Below are 18503 nucleotides of genomic sequence, written 5' to 3'. Positions count from 1 at the left end.
AGAATTGGAAGCTTTTAAACTGCTTTAGAAGCAAACAGAAGCCTTTAGACTGCTTTGAAATTTTTTGAGAGCTTCTATACTAGTTGAAGATCATTTGGAAGCCTTAAGAGCGTTCTAAAAAGTTTTTGGAAGCTTCTAGACTGTTTTGGAAGGCTTCGGCTGCTTGAAAAACATTTTGGAGTTTCTGTAGTGTTTTTTTGTAAATCTAACCGTTTTCGAGATATTTTCCAAAAACTACTTTGATGCACTTTTTACCGAAAATTAGTATAAAAATGGAACACTCTGTATCTTGGTTATTTTTGGCAGTTCAGTGTGGTTCAACCACTCAAAAGAATTGTCTTGAACTCCTCTTTTCAGTGGTGCAGAGCAAAAAATTCTATCTAAAAAATTGTGTACAGGGTGAGCAAAAATAATGATTCACTAACAATTTCGTGCACACCCTGTATACACCCAACTGTATTGAAGTTCAAACGTTACGTAGTTTGGTTTAATGGTTAATTAGGAACATTTTTGCACTCGCGCAGTTTTTTTGTAAATCTAACCGTTTTCGAAATATTTTCCAAAAACTAGTTTCATGCAATTTTTACCGAAAATTAGTTTAAAACTTGAACACTCTGTATCTTGGTTATTTTTGGGAGTTTAGGGTGGTTCAACCACTCAAAAGAATCGTCTTGAACTCCTCTTTTCAGTGGTGTAGAGCAAAAAATTCTATCTAAAAAATTGTGTACAGGGTGAGCAAAAATAATGATCCACTAACAATTTGGTGTACACCCTGTAAACAGGCAACTGTATTGAAGTTCAAATGTTCCGTAGTTTGGTTTAGTGGTTCATTAGGAAAAATTTTGCATTCTTGCAGTTTTTATGTAAATCTAACCGTTTTCGAGATATTTTCCAAAAACTACTTTGATGCACTTTTTACCGAAAATTAGTTAAAAAATTGAACACTCTGTATCTTGGTTATTTTTGGGAGTTCAAGGTGGTTTGACCACTCAAAAGAATCGTTTTCAACTGCTCTTTTCAGTGGTGTAGAGCAAAAAATTGTTTCAAAAAGATTATGTACAGGGTGAGCAAAAATAATGACCCACTAACAATTTCGTGCACACCCTGTAAACAGGCAACTGTATTGAAGTTCAAATGTTCCGTTGTTTGGTTTAGTGGTTCATTAGGAAAAATTTTGCATACGTGCAGTTTTTATGTAAATCTAACCGTTTTCGAAATATTTTCCAAAAACTACTTTGATGCAATTTTTACCGAAAATTAGTTCAAAACTTGAACACTCTGGATCTTGGTTATTTTTGGGAGTTTAGTGTGGTTCAACCACTCAAATAAATCGTCTTGAACTCCTCTTTTCAGTGGTGTAGAGAAAAAAATTCTATCTAAAAAATTGTGTACAGGGTGAGCAAAAATAACGATCCATTAACAGTTTCGTGCACACCTTGTATACAGGCAACTGTATTCAAGTTCAAACGTTACGTTGTTTGGTTTAGTGGTTCATTAGGAAAAATTTTGCATACTTGCAGTTTTTTTTGTAAATCTAACCGTTTTCGAAATATTTTCCAAAAACTACTTTGATGCACTTTTTACCGAAAATTAGTTCAAAACTTGAACACTCTGTATCTTGGTTATTTTTGGGAGTTTAGGGTGGTTCAACTACTCAAAAGAATCGTCTTGAACTCCTCTTTTCAGTGATGTAGAGCAAAAAATTATATCTAAAAAAACTGTGTACAGGGTGAGCAAAAATAATGATCCACTATCAATTTCGTGCACACCCTGTATACAGGCAACTGTATTCAAGTTCAAATGTTGCACTCTTGCAGTTTTTATGTAAATCTAACCGTTTTCGAAATATTTTCCAAAAACTACTTTGATGCACTTTTTACCGAAAATTAGTTCAAAACTTGAACACCCTCTATCTTGGTTATTTTTGGGAGTACAGCGTGGTTCAACCACTCAAAAGAATCGTTTTGAAGTGCTCTTTTCAGTGGTGTAGAGCAAATTTTATCTAAAAAATTGTGTGCAGGTGTGGTATCTTTTCCATGTCGCACAACTCAGAATTTTCCATAATTACCCAACTTGTTTCTAGTTTTTGTCAATATCTGAATTTTGTCTTAACTCACTTTGAAACGGTTTTACCTGTTTAGAATATAGCCATTGATTCCAACTTTTCCTTAATCTTAGTTGTGTATCAGCTTTAATTATATTATATATTTTATTAAATAATTTTTAGTTTTAATGTCAATTTATTTTTTCTGTATTTTATATTCAGAGATTCAAAAGTTCTCCTTTAGGATTATGATACAAAACCTCATGTGCAAGTCGAATTTTATTAGGTATTTAGTCCGTGATTTAACCACCAAATAACATCCTAATCAATGGGATTAAAATATTGTTTATACATTGTTTCCTTTTTGTTATCGCAGCCAAATAGAATTTCAGGCCCAAATCAGTACTTAAATGATACATGTTTAATTCATTTTGCACCTGCATTATTAATATCAATAGCCCCACAAGTAATCTAGTTTGGCAAGGTCGGATGTAGGCCTTGGAAATATAATAATTTAATTAAATATGAAATAATAGATTGCTATTTAAGCGGTAGATATAAATCAAACATGTTTTCTTGAATATCATTTCCTCCATTAATTTAATCCTTACATAATCAATCGTTATCTGAAAAGTGAAATTTGTTTGAATTGAACCATATGTTTCTCTTTATAATTGGATAGATGTTTATTTGGTCACAGAATTCTCCTTTCAAAAGGTATACAACAATTAATTTACCAGTAGTATATAAAGATTTTAAGTAAAAATTTAAATTGCTGATACTTTTCTTATAATAACACACTTTACATGATTGGCAGACTGTTTATTGGGGCTTTTTCCAGCTAAACTAAGGAAGATGTTGATTTTTGGGTAGTTTTGTTTATATTGGCACATACTAAGATACCTATAAAATTTAATCGATATTAATATAGTCCAAAGCACCTGCTTAACACCTGGATGTTTATCAACATTTTAAAACACTCTTAGTTTCAAATGTCATTTGTTATGATTTAGTTATACTCTTTGATTTGCAAAATCAACAAAATAAACGAAATGAAGATGCTTTCTTCATTAAGGTTCTTCACTTTGTTAGGTAAAAGTCGGTATTGATTGATACTTCAATTAACAGCATTGAACGTACTAAACCTTTAACTGATTGGACTTCTGGAAAATCGTCAGTTTGAAGAGGTTTTAGTAAAGGCTGATATTAAATCGCAATTTATCGGGAAACTGGTGTGCTTTTCATTAAAATCGGGTCAAGAAGCTCGCAAAAATTCGGCTTTTAAGCGATTTCAAGTGGCTTTTTCGGCTGAATGAGTATCAGCTGAGACTAACAGGATTTTGAGCACTTTGAGATAATCAAACTTAGTCGGAAGGTTATTGGTAGAGTCCGTATTAAAAAGGGCTAAAATCGTGAAATAAAAAACGATTAAAAAGCATTTTTTTCCTCAAAAAAGCACAAAACTCTTTCAGAGATACAAATTTTTTTGAAGCTTTTAAACTGTTTTAGAAGCATAAACTAACATTCAAAATTTGAACACCCTGTATCTTGGTTATTTTTGGGAGTTTAGGGTGGTTCAACCACTCAACAGAATCGTCTTCAACTGCTCTTTTCAGTGGTGTAGAGCAAAAAAATGTATCTAAAAGATGTTGTACAGGGTGAGCAAAAATAATGACCCACTAACAATTTCGTGCACACCCTGTATACAGGCAACTGTACTCAAGTTCAAACGTTACGTAGTTTGGTTTAGTGGTTCATTAGGAACATTTTTGCACTCTTGCAGTTTTTTTGTAAATCTAACCGTTTTCGAGGTATTTTCCAAAAACTACTTTGATGTTGATGCACTTTTTACCGAAAATTAGTTCAAAACTTGAACACCCTGTATCTTGGTTATTTTTGGGAGTTTAGGGTGGTTCAACCGCTCAAAAGAATCGTCTTGAACTCCTCTTTTCAGTGATGTAGAGCAAAAAATTATATCTAAAAAACTGTGTACAGGGTGAGCAAAAATAATGATCCACTATCAATTTCGTGCACACACTGTATACAGGCAACTGTATTCAAGTTCAAACGTTACGTTGTTTGGTTTAGTGGTTCATTAGGAAAAATTTTGCATACTTGCAGTTTTTATGTAAATCTAACCGTTTTCGAGATATTTTCCAAAAACTACTTTAATGCACTTTTTACCGAAAATTAGTTTAAAACTTGAACACCCTGTATCTTGGTTATTTTTGGGAGTTCAAGGTGGTTCGACCACTCAAAAGAATCGTCTTCAACTGCTCTTTTCAGTGGTGTAGAGCAAAAAAATTTATCTAAAAAATGTTGTACAAGGTGAGCAAAAATAATGATACACTAACAATTTCGTGCACACCCTGTAAATAGGCAACTGTATTCAAGTTCAAACGTTACGTAGTTTGATTTAATGGTTCATTAGGAACAATTTGGCACTCTTGCAGTTTTGTTGTAAATCTAACCGTTTTCGAGATATTTTCCAAAACCTACTTTGATGCACTTTTTACCGCTTTTTACCGAAAATTAGTTCAAAACTTGAACACCCTGTATCTTGGTTATTTTTGGGAGTTCAGTGTGGTTCGACCACTCAAAAGAATCGTCTTTAACTGCTGTTTTCAGTGGTGTAGAGCAAAATATTGTATCTAAAAAATTGTGTATAGGGTGAGCAAAAATAATGATACACCAACAATTTTGTGCACACCCTGTATACAGGCAACTGTATTCAAGTCCAAACGTTACGTAGTTTGATTTAATGGTTCTTTAGGAACAATTTGGCACTCTTGCAGTTTTTATGTAAATCGAACCGTTTTCAAGATATTTTCCAAAAACTAGTTTTGATGCACTTTTTACCGAAAATTAGTTCAAAACTTGAACACTCTGTATCTTGGTTATTTTTGGGAGTTCAAGGTGGTTCGACCACTCAAAAGAATCGTCTTAAACTGCTCTTTTCAGTGGTGTAGAGCAAAAAAATGTGTACAGGGTCTCCCCCATTCGAGCACTCATACTTTTTTTGAAAAATAAAAAAAATTAAAATGCTTTTTTTGTACTTGTTTCACCTAATTTAAGGTCCTTTGTTATAAATATGCCCTTTGCTGCGCATTGGAACCCTCCTGGAGCAAAATAAAAAAATTGCACTTTTTGAATGATTGTAACTTTTTCATTTGAACTCTTATACATTTCACTAAAACGCCATTAGAAAAAGGATAAAAAATACTACAAAATGAGCCAAAACTGGCCTCTCTAGCTCTTCACGTTACCGAGGTATTGAATTTTAAAAAGTAGAAAAACTTGACTTCCGATAATCTTCATTCTTTTACTTTTTTTGAAAAATTAAAATTTTAAAGTACTTTTTTCTGTACTTGTTTCACATAATTTAAGGTCCTTTGGTATAAATATGCCTTTTGCTGTGCATTGGAACCCTCCAGGAGCAAAATAAAAAATTGCTCTCGTTTTCCATAAACGTCTAAAATACCATCAATCACCCTGTAGAATACACCACATTTTTGAACATTTCCTATTGTTCTAGGGCATTTTTATACTTTTTACTCTACTTTAAACCAAAAAAATTGATATATAATTTGGTTTTTAGATGTAAAAGACGCAACTTGTCCAAGAATGGACGCCGGAAGTACGCGGGGATCTACAGGAGCGCTGTCTAGCAGCGTGGACAGTATTACACACTCGATGCACCATTCACTGTCGACGCCCGCCGGCGTTGATGGGGGCGCCAGGACGCCCCCGTCCACGCCTAAAAAAGGAAAAATGCTGGCAATTCGGGTTCAGATGCTGGACGACGCCATCACAATATTTCAAGTACAGGTAAGTGTTATATACAGGGTGTATGTAAATAGTCTTCTTAAGTAAAATATAAGTGGATGGGATGTGTGTCCTTCACAACATCTGGAGCCTCCTAATTATGGAAAGCAGGGAACGGAATTCTCAAGAAAAGTGTTGATAGAATGTTACAGAAGAAGCCTGACACTGGCTGGTTCCTGTCACATTCTACACACCTTTCCCTTGATAAACTGCCTTCCTTCGTTTCAAGAATAGGCATCCAGGTAGTTTAAATTGTGCTTTCCTGTATATTACAGTTCAAGAAATGAAAGTTTGTGAAAGGAAGCTGGATGTGGAGATTCTAAATTCCATAATAGAGAGTTATTAATTGTAACAGAAAGTATCATGTTTTTCAAATTTTATCATCGTAAATTTGGTCCCAGTTTAGGTTAGGATATTTATTTTTTCTTCTTCTTCAACAGTGTTGCCAAATTAGAATTCTTAATAGCGGTAGAATAATTGGTCAAAAAACGGTAGATAACGGTATATCAAATAATAAACAATTTACATAAAGAAAACAAAAAATTCATTTTACATTATTATACAGGATGTTTCCATCGATCAATTTTGCATCGAAAAATAATGTCAATTTGCTATATTAACCATACTTTCAAAATTCGTGACAGACATCACGTGGTTTTAGAAGATACTTTAGCTAGGCAGTCACGTGACAACAGTAATAATTATCAGAAACACGTTTTATATCAAATGACAACTTTTCTGAATACAGATTTTTGCAACTTTTAAGCACATTTTAACATTTTTGACGTTAGCGACAGTTGTTACCTGATTTCAAAACAATATTTAGCTAAACAGTCACGTGATAATTGTTAAAATAACTGTAATAAATCTCAGAAACACGTCTCGTGATTCGAATTGCCAGAAACACAGTCTGAAAAACTGTAAAACCTACTTGGAGTGAGAAAATGACTGTTTTAAGCACATTTTTGGAATCCTCATTAAATTTCCTATCCAATAACATGTAAACACACTACAAAATTTGGTACAGTCCGGTAGAAAAGCGTTGTCAAAGTTTTAACTGCCAGAAACACTGTTTGAAATGACAGTCAAGGATAAAATCGCTTGTCAAACCTACTCGAAATAAGAAAATGACTATTCTAGGCAAATTTTTGGAATTCTCATTGAATTTCCTATCCAATAACCTAAAAAATACAAAATTTGGTACAGTCAGGGAAAAAAGAGACGTGTCAAAGTTTGAACTACCTGAAACACAGTTTGAAAGGACAGTCAAGGACAAAATCGCCTGTAAAACCTACTTGGGGTAAGAAAATGACTATAGTAAGCAAATTTTTTAAATTCTCATTAAATTTCCTGTTCAATAACATGAAAAAACACTAGAAAATTTGGTACAGTCCGGTAGAAAACGGTGTCAAAGTTTTAACTGCCAAAAACACTGTTTGAAAATACAGCCAAGGATAAAATCGCCTGTAAAACCCACTCAATATAAGAAAATGACTGTTTTAAGCACATTTTTGAAATCCTCATTAAATTTCCTGTTCAATAACATGAAAAAACACTACAAAATTTGGTACAGTCCGGTAAAAAACGGTGTCAAAGTTTTAACTGCCAAAAATACTGTTTGAAAAGACAGTCAAGGATAAAATCGCCTGTTAAACCCACTCGAATTAAGAAAATGACTATTTTAAGCACATTTTTAGAATCCTCATTAAATTTCCTATTCAATAACCAGAAAAAACACTACAAAATTTGGTACAGTCCGGTAGAAAAGCGGTGTCAAAGTTTTAACTGCCAGAAACACTGTTTGAAAAGACAGCCAAGGATAAAATCACCTGTAAAACCCACTTAGAGTGAGAAAATGACTGTTTTAAGCACATTTTTGATATCCTCATTAAATTTTTTATTCAATAACCCGAAAAAATACTACAAAATTTAGTACAGTCAAATAGAAAAGCGGTGTTAAAGTTTGAACTGCCAGAAACACAGTTTGCAAGGACAATCAGAGACAAAATCACTTGTAAAATCCACTTGGAGTGAGAAAATGACTGTTTTAAGCACATTTTTGATATCCTCATTAAATTTCTTATCCAATGACATGTAAAAACACTACAAAATTTTTGGTACAGTCAGGTAAAAAAGCGGTGTGAAAGTTTTAACTGCCAGAAACACTGTTTGAAAAGACAGTCAAGGATAAAATCGTCTGTCAAACCGACTCGAAATAAGAAAATGATTATTTTAAGCACATTTTTAGAATCCTCATTAAATTTCCTATTCAATAACCAGAAAAACCACTACAAAATTTGGTACAGTCCGGTAGAAAAGCGGTGTCAAAGTTTTAACTGCCAAAAACACTGTTTGAAAAGACAGCCAAGGATAAAATCGTCTGTAAAACCCACTTGGAGTGAGAAAATGACTATTTTAAGCACATTTTTGGAATTCTCATTTAATTTCCTATCCAATACCCGAAAAAAACATTACAAAATTTGGTACAGTCAGATAGAAAAGCGGTGTCAAAGTTTAGGTCATTTGACAGTTTAACAGCCCAAATATTCAACTTTTAACACAGTTACAGAGTGATTCAATATATCAATTTTAGCCCTTGAAATTGTCTTTTGACCACCCTGTACAGTGACTAAATAACTAACCGTCTAGCTAAATAGTGTCCTACAATCACGTGACAACTGTCACTAACGTCAAAACTGTCAAACCATGCTCAAAAGTTGCAAAAATCAGGAATTAGAAACGTTTTCTTGCAGTATTTGATATTAAACGTATTTCTGAGAATTATGACAGTTATTTTGACAATTATCACGTGACGTCTAGCTAAGTAGTGTCCTACAATCACGTGACAACTGGCACTAACGTCAAAACTGTCAAACCATGCTCTGAAGTTGCAAAAATCAGAGTTTAGAAAAGTTTTCTTGCAGTATTCGATATAAAGAGTGTTTTTGAGATTTATGATTTTTGACAATGGTCACGTGACTGCCTAGCTAAATGATCCTTTGAAACCACGTGATATCTGTCACTTATTGAAAAATCTGTATTTTTGAAGTATAGTTTTTATTGCAAGAATCAATGATTTTTGATGAAATTTTTGACATCCATTAAAAGACCTTCTTCATCTGCCGTTATCTACCGTTTTTTGACTGATTATTTTACCTCCATTAAATATTTTGACTTGGCAACACTGCCTGGAATTTGCATTCCTCTGCTTCGTGGACCTAACTAAGGCGTTTGAAGGATGTAATCAACATATTGAAGCAGAAAAATTTAAAAAATCAACTACAACAATTAATATTGGAACTAAACATTCACAACACCTCCCAAATAAGAATCAACTCCGAACTAATTGGAGAAATAAACAATACAGTTGTTATACGTCTAGGGGACAGCCTAATAGGGGAGTCAGTCAGAGTCAATGAGACCGCTTTCGGATACAGAATGGGCAATATGGAAATAATAGTTTTTCATGTAAAACTACTGTATACCTTCAACAAGGAAGCCAGGAAGTGGAACATAGAAATTTCGGAATCAAAAACAAAATCGATGACCATCGCAAAAGACCCAATAAGATGTAATCTAGTCATGTCATAGAGCACGTCATGGATTTCTTCTATCTGGGTTGCAAGATCTCTAGCCGAAGAAATTTGGAGGAAGAAGTCAAACGAAACGTGAATAAAGCTGCATCATATTCCGACCATCTTAAAAGCATTTGGAGAAACAAACAGATGAGCATTCAGAGTAAGTCACAAATCACAAGAGCCGATACATCCAAAACCAAAAGAATCCTCAGAACAACAGAGATGAAAACAATACGCGCAATAACAGGCAACACTATTCTGGATAAGAAAAGGAACGAAGACCTGAGAAGACAAACTGACACCAGTCAGCAGGATGAATGAAGATAGTTTACCACGAATCGTCATACCAACAGGAAGAAGACAATCAAAAAGATGGAGAGACCAGCTGACAGTCCACCTGACAAGAGAAAAATGAGTGAACTACAGGCGGTACGCCTTCTACAAGTGGAAGAAGAACAAAATATTACTTTTTTGCTTGTTTTTCTTAAATATGACACAAAAAAATCAGGGAAAACTCAGGAAATACGCCAAGTGGGATTTACTTGTACATTAAGTACTTTACTCATTATTTTGTCTCAAAAGGTAGTTAGGTTTAAGTTTGGTAGTTTTGTTAAGTTTTTTTTCGTCTCAAAACCGGCATAGATCGATTCCGCTGATGTTCTAGTATGCATATTTGTTACTTTTGAGCCATTCTACGTCTGTTGAGACCACATTGGACGCTGAATTTGGGTCGTTCGTGGTCAATCTGTGCCAAATTGTATTATTTCGTCTCAAAACCGGCATAGACCGATTCCGCTAATGTTCTAGTCTGCATATTTGTTACTTTTGAGCCATTCAACGTCTGTTGGGAGCTGGATTTCACTCGTTCGTGGTCAATCTGTGCCAAATTGTATTATTTCGTCTCAAAACTGGCATAGATCAATTCCGCTGATGTTCTAGTCTGCATATTTGTTACTTTTGAGCCATTCTACGTCTGTTGGAACCACATTGGACGCTGAATTTGACTCGTTCGTGGTCAATCTGTGCCAAATTGTATTGTTTCATCTCAAAACCGGCATAGATCAATTCCGCTGATGTTCTAGTATGCAATTTGTTACTTTTGAGCCATTCTACGTCTGTTGGGACCAAATTGGGCACTGAATTTGGCTCGTTCGTGGTCAATCTGTGCCAAATTGTATTATTTCGTCTCAAAACTGGCATAGATCAATTCCGCTGATGTTCTAGTAAGCATATTTGTTACTTTTGAGCCATTCTACGTCTGTTGAGACCACATTGGACGCTGAATTTGGCTCGTTCGTGGTCAATCTGTGCCAAATTGTATTATTTTGTCTCAAAACTGGCATAGATCAATTCCGCTGATGTTCTAGTAAGCATATTTGTTACTTTTGAGCCATTCTACGTCTGTTGGAACCACATTGGACGCTGAATTTGGATCGTTCGTGGTCAATCTGTGCCAAATTGTATTATTTCGTCTCAAAACCGGCATAGATCGATTCCGCTGATGTTCTAGTATGCATATTTGTTACTTTTGAGCCATTCTACGTCTGTTGAGACCACATTGGACGCTGAATTTGGCTCGTTCGTGGTCAATCTGTGCCAAATTGTATTGTTTCATCTCAAAACCGGCATAGATCAATTCCGCTGATGTTCTAGTATGCATATTTGTTACTTTTGAGCCATTCTACGTCTGTTGGGACCACATTGGACGCTGAATTTGGCTCGTTCGTGGTCAATCTGTGCTAAATTGTATTATTTCGTCTCAAAACCGGCATAGATCGATTCCGCTGATGTTCTAGTATGCATATTTGTTACTTTTGAGCCATTCTACGTCTGTTGGAACCACATTGGACGCTGAATTTGGATCGTTCGTGGTCAATCTGTGCCAAATTGTATTATTTCGTCTCAAAACCGGCATAGATCGATTCCGCTGATGTTCTAGTATGCATATTTGTTACTTTTGAGCCATTCTACGTCTGTTGAGACCACATTGGACGCTGAATTTGGCTCGTTCGTGGTCAATCTGTGCCAAATTGTATTGTTTCATCTCAAAACCGGCATAGATCAATTCCGCTGATGTTCTAGTATGCATATTTGTTACTTTTGAGCCATTCTACGTCTGTTGGGACCACATTGGACGCTGAATTTGGCTCGTTCGTGGTCAATCTGTGCTAAATTGTATTATTTCGTCTCAAAACCGGCATAGATCGATTCCGCTGATGTTCTAGTATGCATATTTGTTACTTTTGAGCCATTCTACGTCTGTTGAGACCACATTGGACGCTGAATTTGGCTCGTTCGTGGTCAATCTGTGCCAAATTGTATTATTTTGTCTCAAAACTGGCATAGATCAATTCCGCTGATGTTCTAGTATGCATATTTGTTACTTTTGAGCCATTCTACGTCTGTTGAGACCACATTGGACGCTGAATTTGGCTCGTTCGTGGTCAATCTGTGCCAAATTGTATTATTTTGTCTCAAAACTGGCATAGATCAATTCCGCTGATGTTCTAGTATGCATATTTGTTACTTTTGAGCCATTCTACGTCTGTTGGGACCAAATTGGACACTGAATTTAGCTCGTTTGTGGTCAATCTGTGCCAAATTGTACTGTTTCGTCTCAAAACCGGCATAGATCAATTCCGCTGATGTTCTAGTCTGCATATTTGTTACTTGAGCCATTCTACGTCTGTTGGGGCTACGTTGGACGCTGAATTTGGCTCGTTCGTGGTCAATCTGTGCTAAATTGTATTATTTCGTCTCAAAACCGACATAGATCAATTCCGCTGATGTTCTAGTATGCATATTTGTTACTTTTGAGCCATTCAACGTCTGTTGGGACTACATTGGTCGCTGGATTTCACTCGTTCGTGGTCAATCTGTGTCATATTGTATTATTTCGTCTCAAAACCTTAACTCGTAACATTTGGTATAAAAAGCCCCGACGCACTGTATTGAAGACTGTTTCCTTAAGTAGGTGTCTGATAAATGGATTTCAATGTGGTTTGCTGATATTAGTGACGTCTAACAAATGAATTTTAAATAGTTCGTAAAACTGAAATTTGACCTCAACGTATTGTGTTACTGTAATCTTTTTGATAAAAACAACATGAGCTTGTGACCGTTTCTCGTTTGGAGCCTCTAAGTAAGGGTCAGTAGCATGCAGGTCACAAAAAGGCGTTTAATCGAGACACTAGTGATGAAATAGTTCGTTCGTATGAAATTCACGCGAATGAATAGAAATTACCATATAAGACCAGGATAAATACTGCTTATACTGCGTTGGAATTTGATTTAAATGAAATTTATCTTTGGTTCAGGCGCGTTTGAATCAGATAACGAATTACCCCGGTCACGAATTGATGGAATCACTGTAATTTTAACATGAATTCAACGTTGAAACACTGTTCATAGTGAACATGATTTAAACTTAGAGACTCATAGTCCGATTCCCCAAAATTATACCAGAATTGTACTGAATGTAATTTTAATAGGTTTACATTCATTTACTCGAGGAGGTGTGTTATTTGAATAGGCAATGAATACAAAACAGTCTATAGGTCACGCATAGTTTTAATGTTGCTTATTAAGTAAATATAGTGTTGAAACAGTGTCAGATGTGTACAGGGTGTCTCAAATTTGATGGTTTTACAAGGTATTTTGGACCAACTTTGTATATTATTTTGGTCAATATTATTTCCCTCTTCAAAATAGTATACAGAATGTATGGTCAGTTTTATGAGCTTTATCAAGATTTCCATTGTTAAAAATTTTCGACTATTTCCTACCAAATTTGAAAAAGATTTTATCACCCTGTATTTTATTTGCTTAATCAAAAAGTTTTTTTTTTCTGAGGTTATGTTGGTTTCTTGTAAAAATAGAAATTACCGCTGTTGTCAAACGTATCAGTGTTGTTGCCATGAATACTAAAACAATTGAATTACTTGACATTTACTGTCAACTAGCCTTTACAGTGTTGCAACCTAAAAAATGCATTATCAAAGTATCGTGATAGTTTTCTTATAATTTAAGTTTTTACAACTGTCTACATTTAATTTATTAATTTTCTCAAAGATGAAAATATTTTTGAAGGTCAGGTGACTTTTGACTGATGTCAATTGGACTTATTTACAGTGTTGCAAGTTCAAAATTGGAAAATCAAGGTCACGTACAATTTCAGCTTTCCCATCTGTCTAAATTACAATTTTTCTAAGATCAAACTGCTTTTTATAGTCACGTGATTTATTTTGTCAGGTGTCAACTGGCCTTTACAGTGTTGCAAGTTCGAAATTGCATAATCAAAGTCACGTGACGTATCTCTTACAATTTCAGCTTTCCCATCTGTCTAAATTTGATTTAACAATTTTTCTAAGATCAAACTGTTTTTTACGGTCACATGATTTACTATGCCAGGTGTTAATTGGCCTTTACAGTGACGTTGAAGTTGAAGGTGACTTGATAATTTAATTTTTGAGATTGCAACACTGTAAACCCCAGTTGACATTGTCAAAAACAGTCACGTGGAAAATGGTAAATTAAATTCAGACAGTTGTAAAAACTTAAATTGCAAAATACACGTTACGTGACGTTGAAAATGCAATTCTGCATGTTCTTGCAACACCGTAAAGGCCAGTTGACATCTGTCAAAATTAATCACGTGACTCTAAAATGTGGTTCAAAATTAAAGAATTTGGTAAATTAAATACTATTTTAGACAGTTGTAAAATCTGAAATATCAAGAGACACATCACGTGACTTCGATTATGCAATTTTAGAGCTTGCAACACTGTAAAAGTCAGTTGACACCTGCCAAAAACCGCCACGTGGCTTTTAAAATGGAGTATCTACGTTGAAAGTTTGGTAAATTAAATTTAGACTATTTTAGACAGTTGTAAAAGTTGAAATTACAAGAGACACATCACGTGACTTTGATTATGCAATTTTAGCGCTTGCAACACTGTAAAAGCCAGTTGACACCTGCCAAAAACCGTCACGTGGCTTTTAAAATGTAGTTTATCTGTTAAAAGTTTAGTAAATTAAATTTAGACTATTTTAGACAGTTGTTAAAGTTGAAATTACAAGAGACACATCACATGACTTTGATTATGCAATTTTAGAGCTTGCAACACTGTAAAACCCAGTTGACACCTGCCAAAAACCGTCACGTGGCTTTTAAAATGTAGTTTATCTGTTAAAAGTTTAGTAAATTAAATTTAGACTATTTTAGACAGTTGTTAAAGTTGAAATTACAAGAGACACATCACATGACTTTGATTATGCAATTTTAGAGCTTGCAACACTGTAAAACCCAGTTGACACCTGCCAAAAACCGTCACGTGGCTTTTAAAATGTAGTTTATCTGTTAAAAGTTTAGTAAATTAAATTTAGACTATTTTAGACAGTTGTTAAAGTTGAAATTACAAGAGACACATCACATGACTTTGATTATGCAATTTTAGAGCTTGCAACACTGTAAAACCCAGTTGACACCTGCCAAAAACCGTCACGTGGCTTTTAAAATGTAGTTTATACGTTGAAAGTTTGGTAAATTAAATTTAGACTATTTTAGACAGTTGTTAAAGCTGAAATATCAAGAGACACATCACGTGACTTTGATTATGCAATTTTAGAGCTTGCAACACTGTAAAAGCCAGTTGACACCTGCCAAAAAACCGTCAGGTGGCTTTTAAAATGTAGTTTATACTCGAGTTTATACGTTGAAAGTTTGGTAAATTAAATTCAGACTATTTTAGAAGTTGTTAAAGTTGAAATTACAAGAGACACATCAGGGGATTTTGATTATGCAATTTTAGAGCTTGCAACACTGTAAAAGCCAGTTGACACCTGCCAAAAACCGTCACGTGGCTTTTAAAATGTAGTTTATACGTTAAAAGTTTAGTAAATTAAATTTAGACGGTTGTAAAAGCTCAAATTGTAAAATACCGTTACGTGACATTGATAATGCAGCTTTGAGCTTGCAACACTGTCAAAGCCAATTGACACCTGTCAAAAACAGTCACGTAACTTTTAAAATGTCATTTAAATGTTGATCATTTGGTAAATTAAATTTAGACAGTTGTAAAAGCTGAAATTGTAAAATACACGATACGTGACGTTAATAAGACAATTTTGAGCTTGCAACACTGTAAAAGCTAGTTGACACCTGTCGTCATCATAACCGTGTAGCGCCTAGTTAAACTTGGTTAGAGTCTTTTAAAGCCCTTTTTGTGCGTTAAAACAGTTTTTCGGAAATATCTCCTTGGGAAAGCCCTTTAGGGCAAAAGTGCACTAACGTAATCTGGTAAAGGGAGAAATTTCCTACAACTTTCCCCTTTTAGACTTTTTTCATATTCTTCCAAAAAACCGAGTTACGCTTGGCTGAACTTTTTTATTTTTTTACCAAAAAAGTGGTATTTTGTGTTCAACCCGGTTTTGACAATGTCAAAATTTGACAGTTTTTTAAGATCAAGTGACATTTCCGCCATTTTGACAGGTCGGCGGCTATTTAATTTGTTATATTTAAAATGTTAAAAATCACGTGGCTCTTATCATTATCCAACAATTTATCTAAATCACGTAACGCGTTTTGCTAAACTGTTTAAAACTTTTAATACACTCTTTCATTCAATCGTGAATAACTGTCACATTTGACACATAATGAATGAACTTTTATATGTCGATGCAAAGCCAATGAAATGGGCTTTCCAACGATATAACTACTTTACTTGACCGGTTGAATCGTTTTGCCTCAAGAGGGCGTCAGAGTTGACCAACGTTTTCTGTTCAATTAACATGCACTGTTTTGTTTCAACCTAAATAACTTCCTTATTCGACTAACATGGTAAGGAGTTTAATATGTCGATAGATAGCCATTAAAATAGGCTTTGTAAAAATATGACAACTTTGGATAATTGGTTTCACGGTTTGGCCGCTAGAGGGCGTCAAATTTGACCAATATTTTTGAAAATTTTTTTTTACTCAATCGTAAAGAACTCGACAATTTGGTACACTCTGTGTAGAATTTTTTACATCCACGGATAGCTACTAAAATATCCTTTCCAACCATATGGCAACACTGTTGGGAGTGGGGTCCACTTATTGGTTGCACCCTCGGTTGCACCGCTATAGGGTGTCAAAGCTGATTCCATCCCCACTTTTTTAGTGGAGTGTTTCATTCAATCGTAAATAACTGGCTTATTTAGTCCATACTATATAAACTTTTGTACGTCAAAAGATAGCCAATAAAATAAGCTTTCTAAAGATATGACAACACTGGTTGGTAGGTTGTACCGTTTGGCCGCTAGAGGGCTTTAAACTTCTGATGACATCCTGAAGGATCAGAATCCACTATTTTGCCATTTTAGTGTTTTCAAGACTCAGAAGACAGTTTGAGAAACACAGTCATTTTGTTTGTGTTTCTGAGCTGCAAAACTGTTTGAAAGCTTTCAAAGGATCAGAAGACAGTTTTGACTAATACCCTGTAAAACCATCGAATTTGAGACACCCCATAAAATGGGATGCTTTGGACTTACAGAGTCATAATTCTGACAACAATATTAATGTTTGATAGTAAAGTACTTAGAATTTACGCTTTTTTTTCCACTCGTAATTGTCATTAATTTACCGCTAAGTTAAAATCAACAACTCACACTTTATTTACGCAATATCCTCTTATCTGAGTATCCAAACACACGCTTATTTCCATTTACGATCGTGATTCTCTCGATGCAGATAGTATCCATTCAATTCGACGTTTGTATGGAGTTTTTACCGTTTTTTATTGCCTGTTTAGTTTTTGTGTTAATGCGAATATATTATTTTCTATGGAAGCAAACTGATTATGCATAAGTGTATGTAAAGACATGTGGGAAGCTGATATCTTTAGATGTGGGTAGTCTTGAATTGGTGCTGAAGGTTTATTGAAACATAAAACAGTATAATGTGTTGTCTTTAACGGTTTTGTAGATAATATGCATTGAATAATTTTAATTAGTGAGGGGTAAATTAATATTTTACTTTACCAGGAAAATTTGACTAGTACTTTACGAATACTGTGTTTCTGGTAGTTCAAATTTTGACACCGCTTTTCTCCCTAACTGTACCAAATTTTGTAGTGTTTTTTAGGTTATTGAATAGGAAATTTAATGAGGATTCCAAAAATGTGCTTAAAACAGTAATTTTCTCACTCCAAGTGGGTTTTACAGGCGATTTTGTCTCTGACTGTTCTTTCAAACTGTGTTTCTGGCAGTTCAATCTTTGACACCGCTTTTCTCCCTAACTGTACCAAATTTTGTAGTGTTTTTTAGGTTATTGAATAGGAAATTTAATGAGGATTCCAAAAATGTGCTTAAAACAGTCATTTTCTCACTCCAAGTATGTTTTACAGGCGATTTTGTCTCTGACTGTTCTTTCAAACTGTGTTTCTGGCAGTTCAATCTTTGACACCGCTTTTCTCCCTGACTGTACCAAATTTTGTAGTGTTTTTTAGGTTATTAAATAGGAAATTTAATGAGGATTCCAAAAATGTGCTTAAAACAGTCATTTTCTCACTCCAAGTGTGTTTTACAGGCGATTTTGTCTCTGACTGTTCTTTCAAACTGTGTTTCTGGCGGTTCAATCTTTGACATCGCTTTTCTCCCTGACTGTACCAAATTTTTTTGTGTTTTTTAGGTTATTGAATAGGAAATTTAATGAGGATTCCAAAAATGTGCTTAAAACAGTCATTTTCTCACTCCAAGTGTGTTTTACAGGCGATTTTGTCTCTGACTGTTCTTTCAAACTGTGTTTCTGGCAGTTCAATCTTTGACACCGCTTTTCTCCGTGACTGTACCAAATTTTGTAGTGTTTTTTAGGTTATTAAATAGGAAATTTAATGAGGATTCCAAAAATGTGCTTAAAACAGTCATTTTCTCACTCCAAGTGTGTTTTACAGGCGATTTTGTCTCTGACTGTTCTTTCAAACTGTGTTTCTGGCGGTTCAATCTTTGACATCGCTTTTCTCCCTGACTGTACCAAATTTTTTTGTGTTTTTTAGGTTATTGAATAGGAAATTTAATGAG

General features: G+C 34.6%; 1 protein-coding gene across 1 annotated transcript in view; it reads left to right on the top strand.

Moving 5' to 3' along the window:
- The window catches only part of LOC145725567 (FERM, ARHGEF and pleckstrin domain-containing protein 1-like), a 111578-nt gene that overhangs the window by 2337 nt on the left and 90738 nt on the right, over positions 1-18503 (top strand). Inside the window, exon 2 of the mRNA XM_081974363.1 lies at positions 5643-5872. Coding sequence (XP_081830489.1) covers positions 5669-5872 — 204 coding nt within the window. The 5' untranslated portion in view covers positions 5643-5668. The remainder of the gene's footprint in view (positions 1-5642; positions 5873-18503) is intronic.

Source organism: Ips typographus, linkage group LG2, assembly GCF_016097725.1.
Source record: "Ips typographus isolate SLU linkage group LG2, UJ_Ityp_2.0, whole genome shotgun sequence".
In the NCBI taxonomy this organism is placed as follows: domain Eukaryota; kingdom Metazoa; phylum Arthropoda; class Insecta; order Coleoptera; family Curculionidae; genus Ips; species Ips typographus.
Note: the sequence above shows the minus strand (reverse complement) of the source record. Positions and strands in the feature narration are given on the sequence as shown.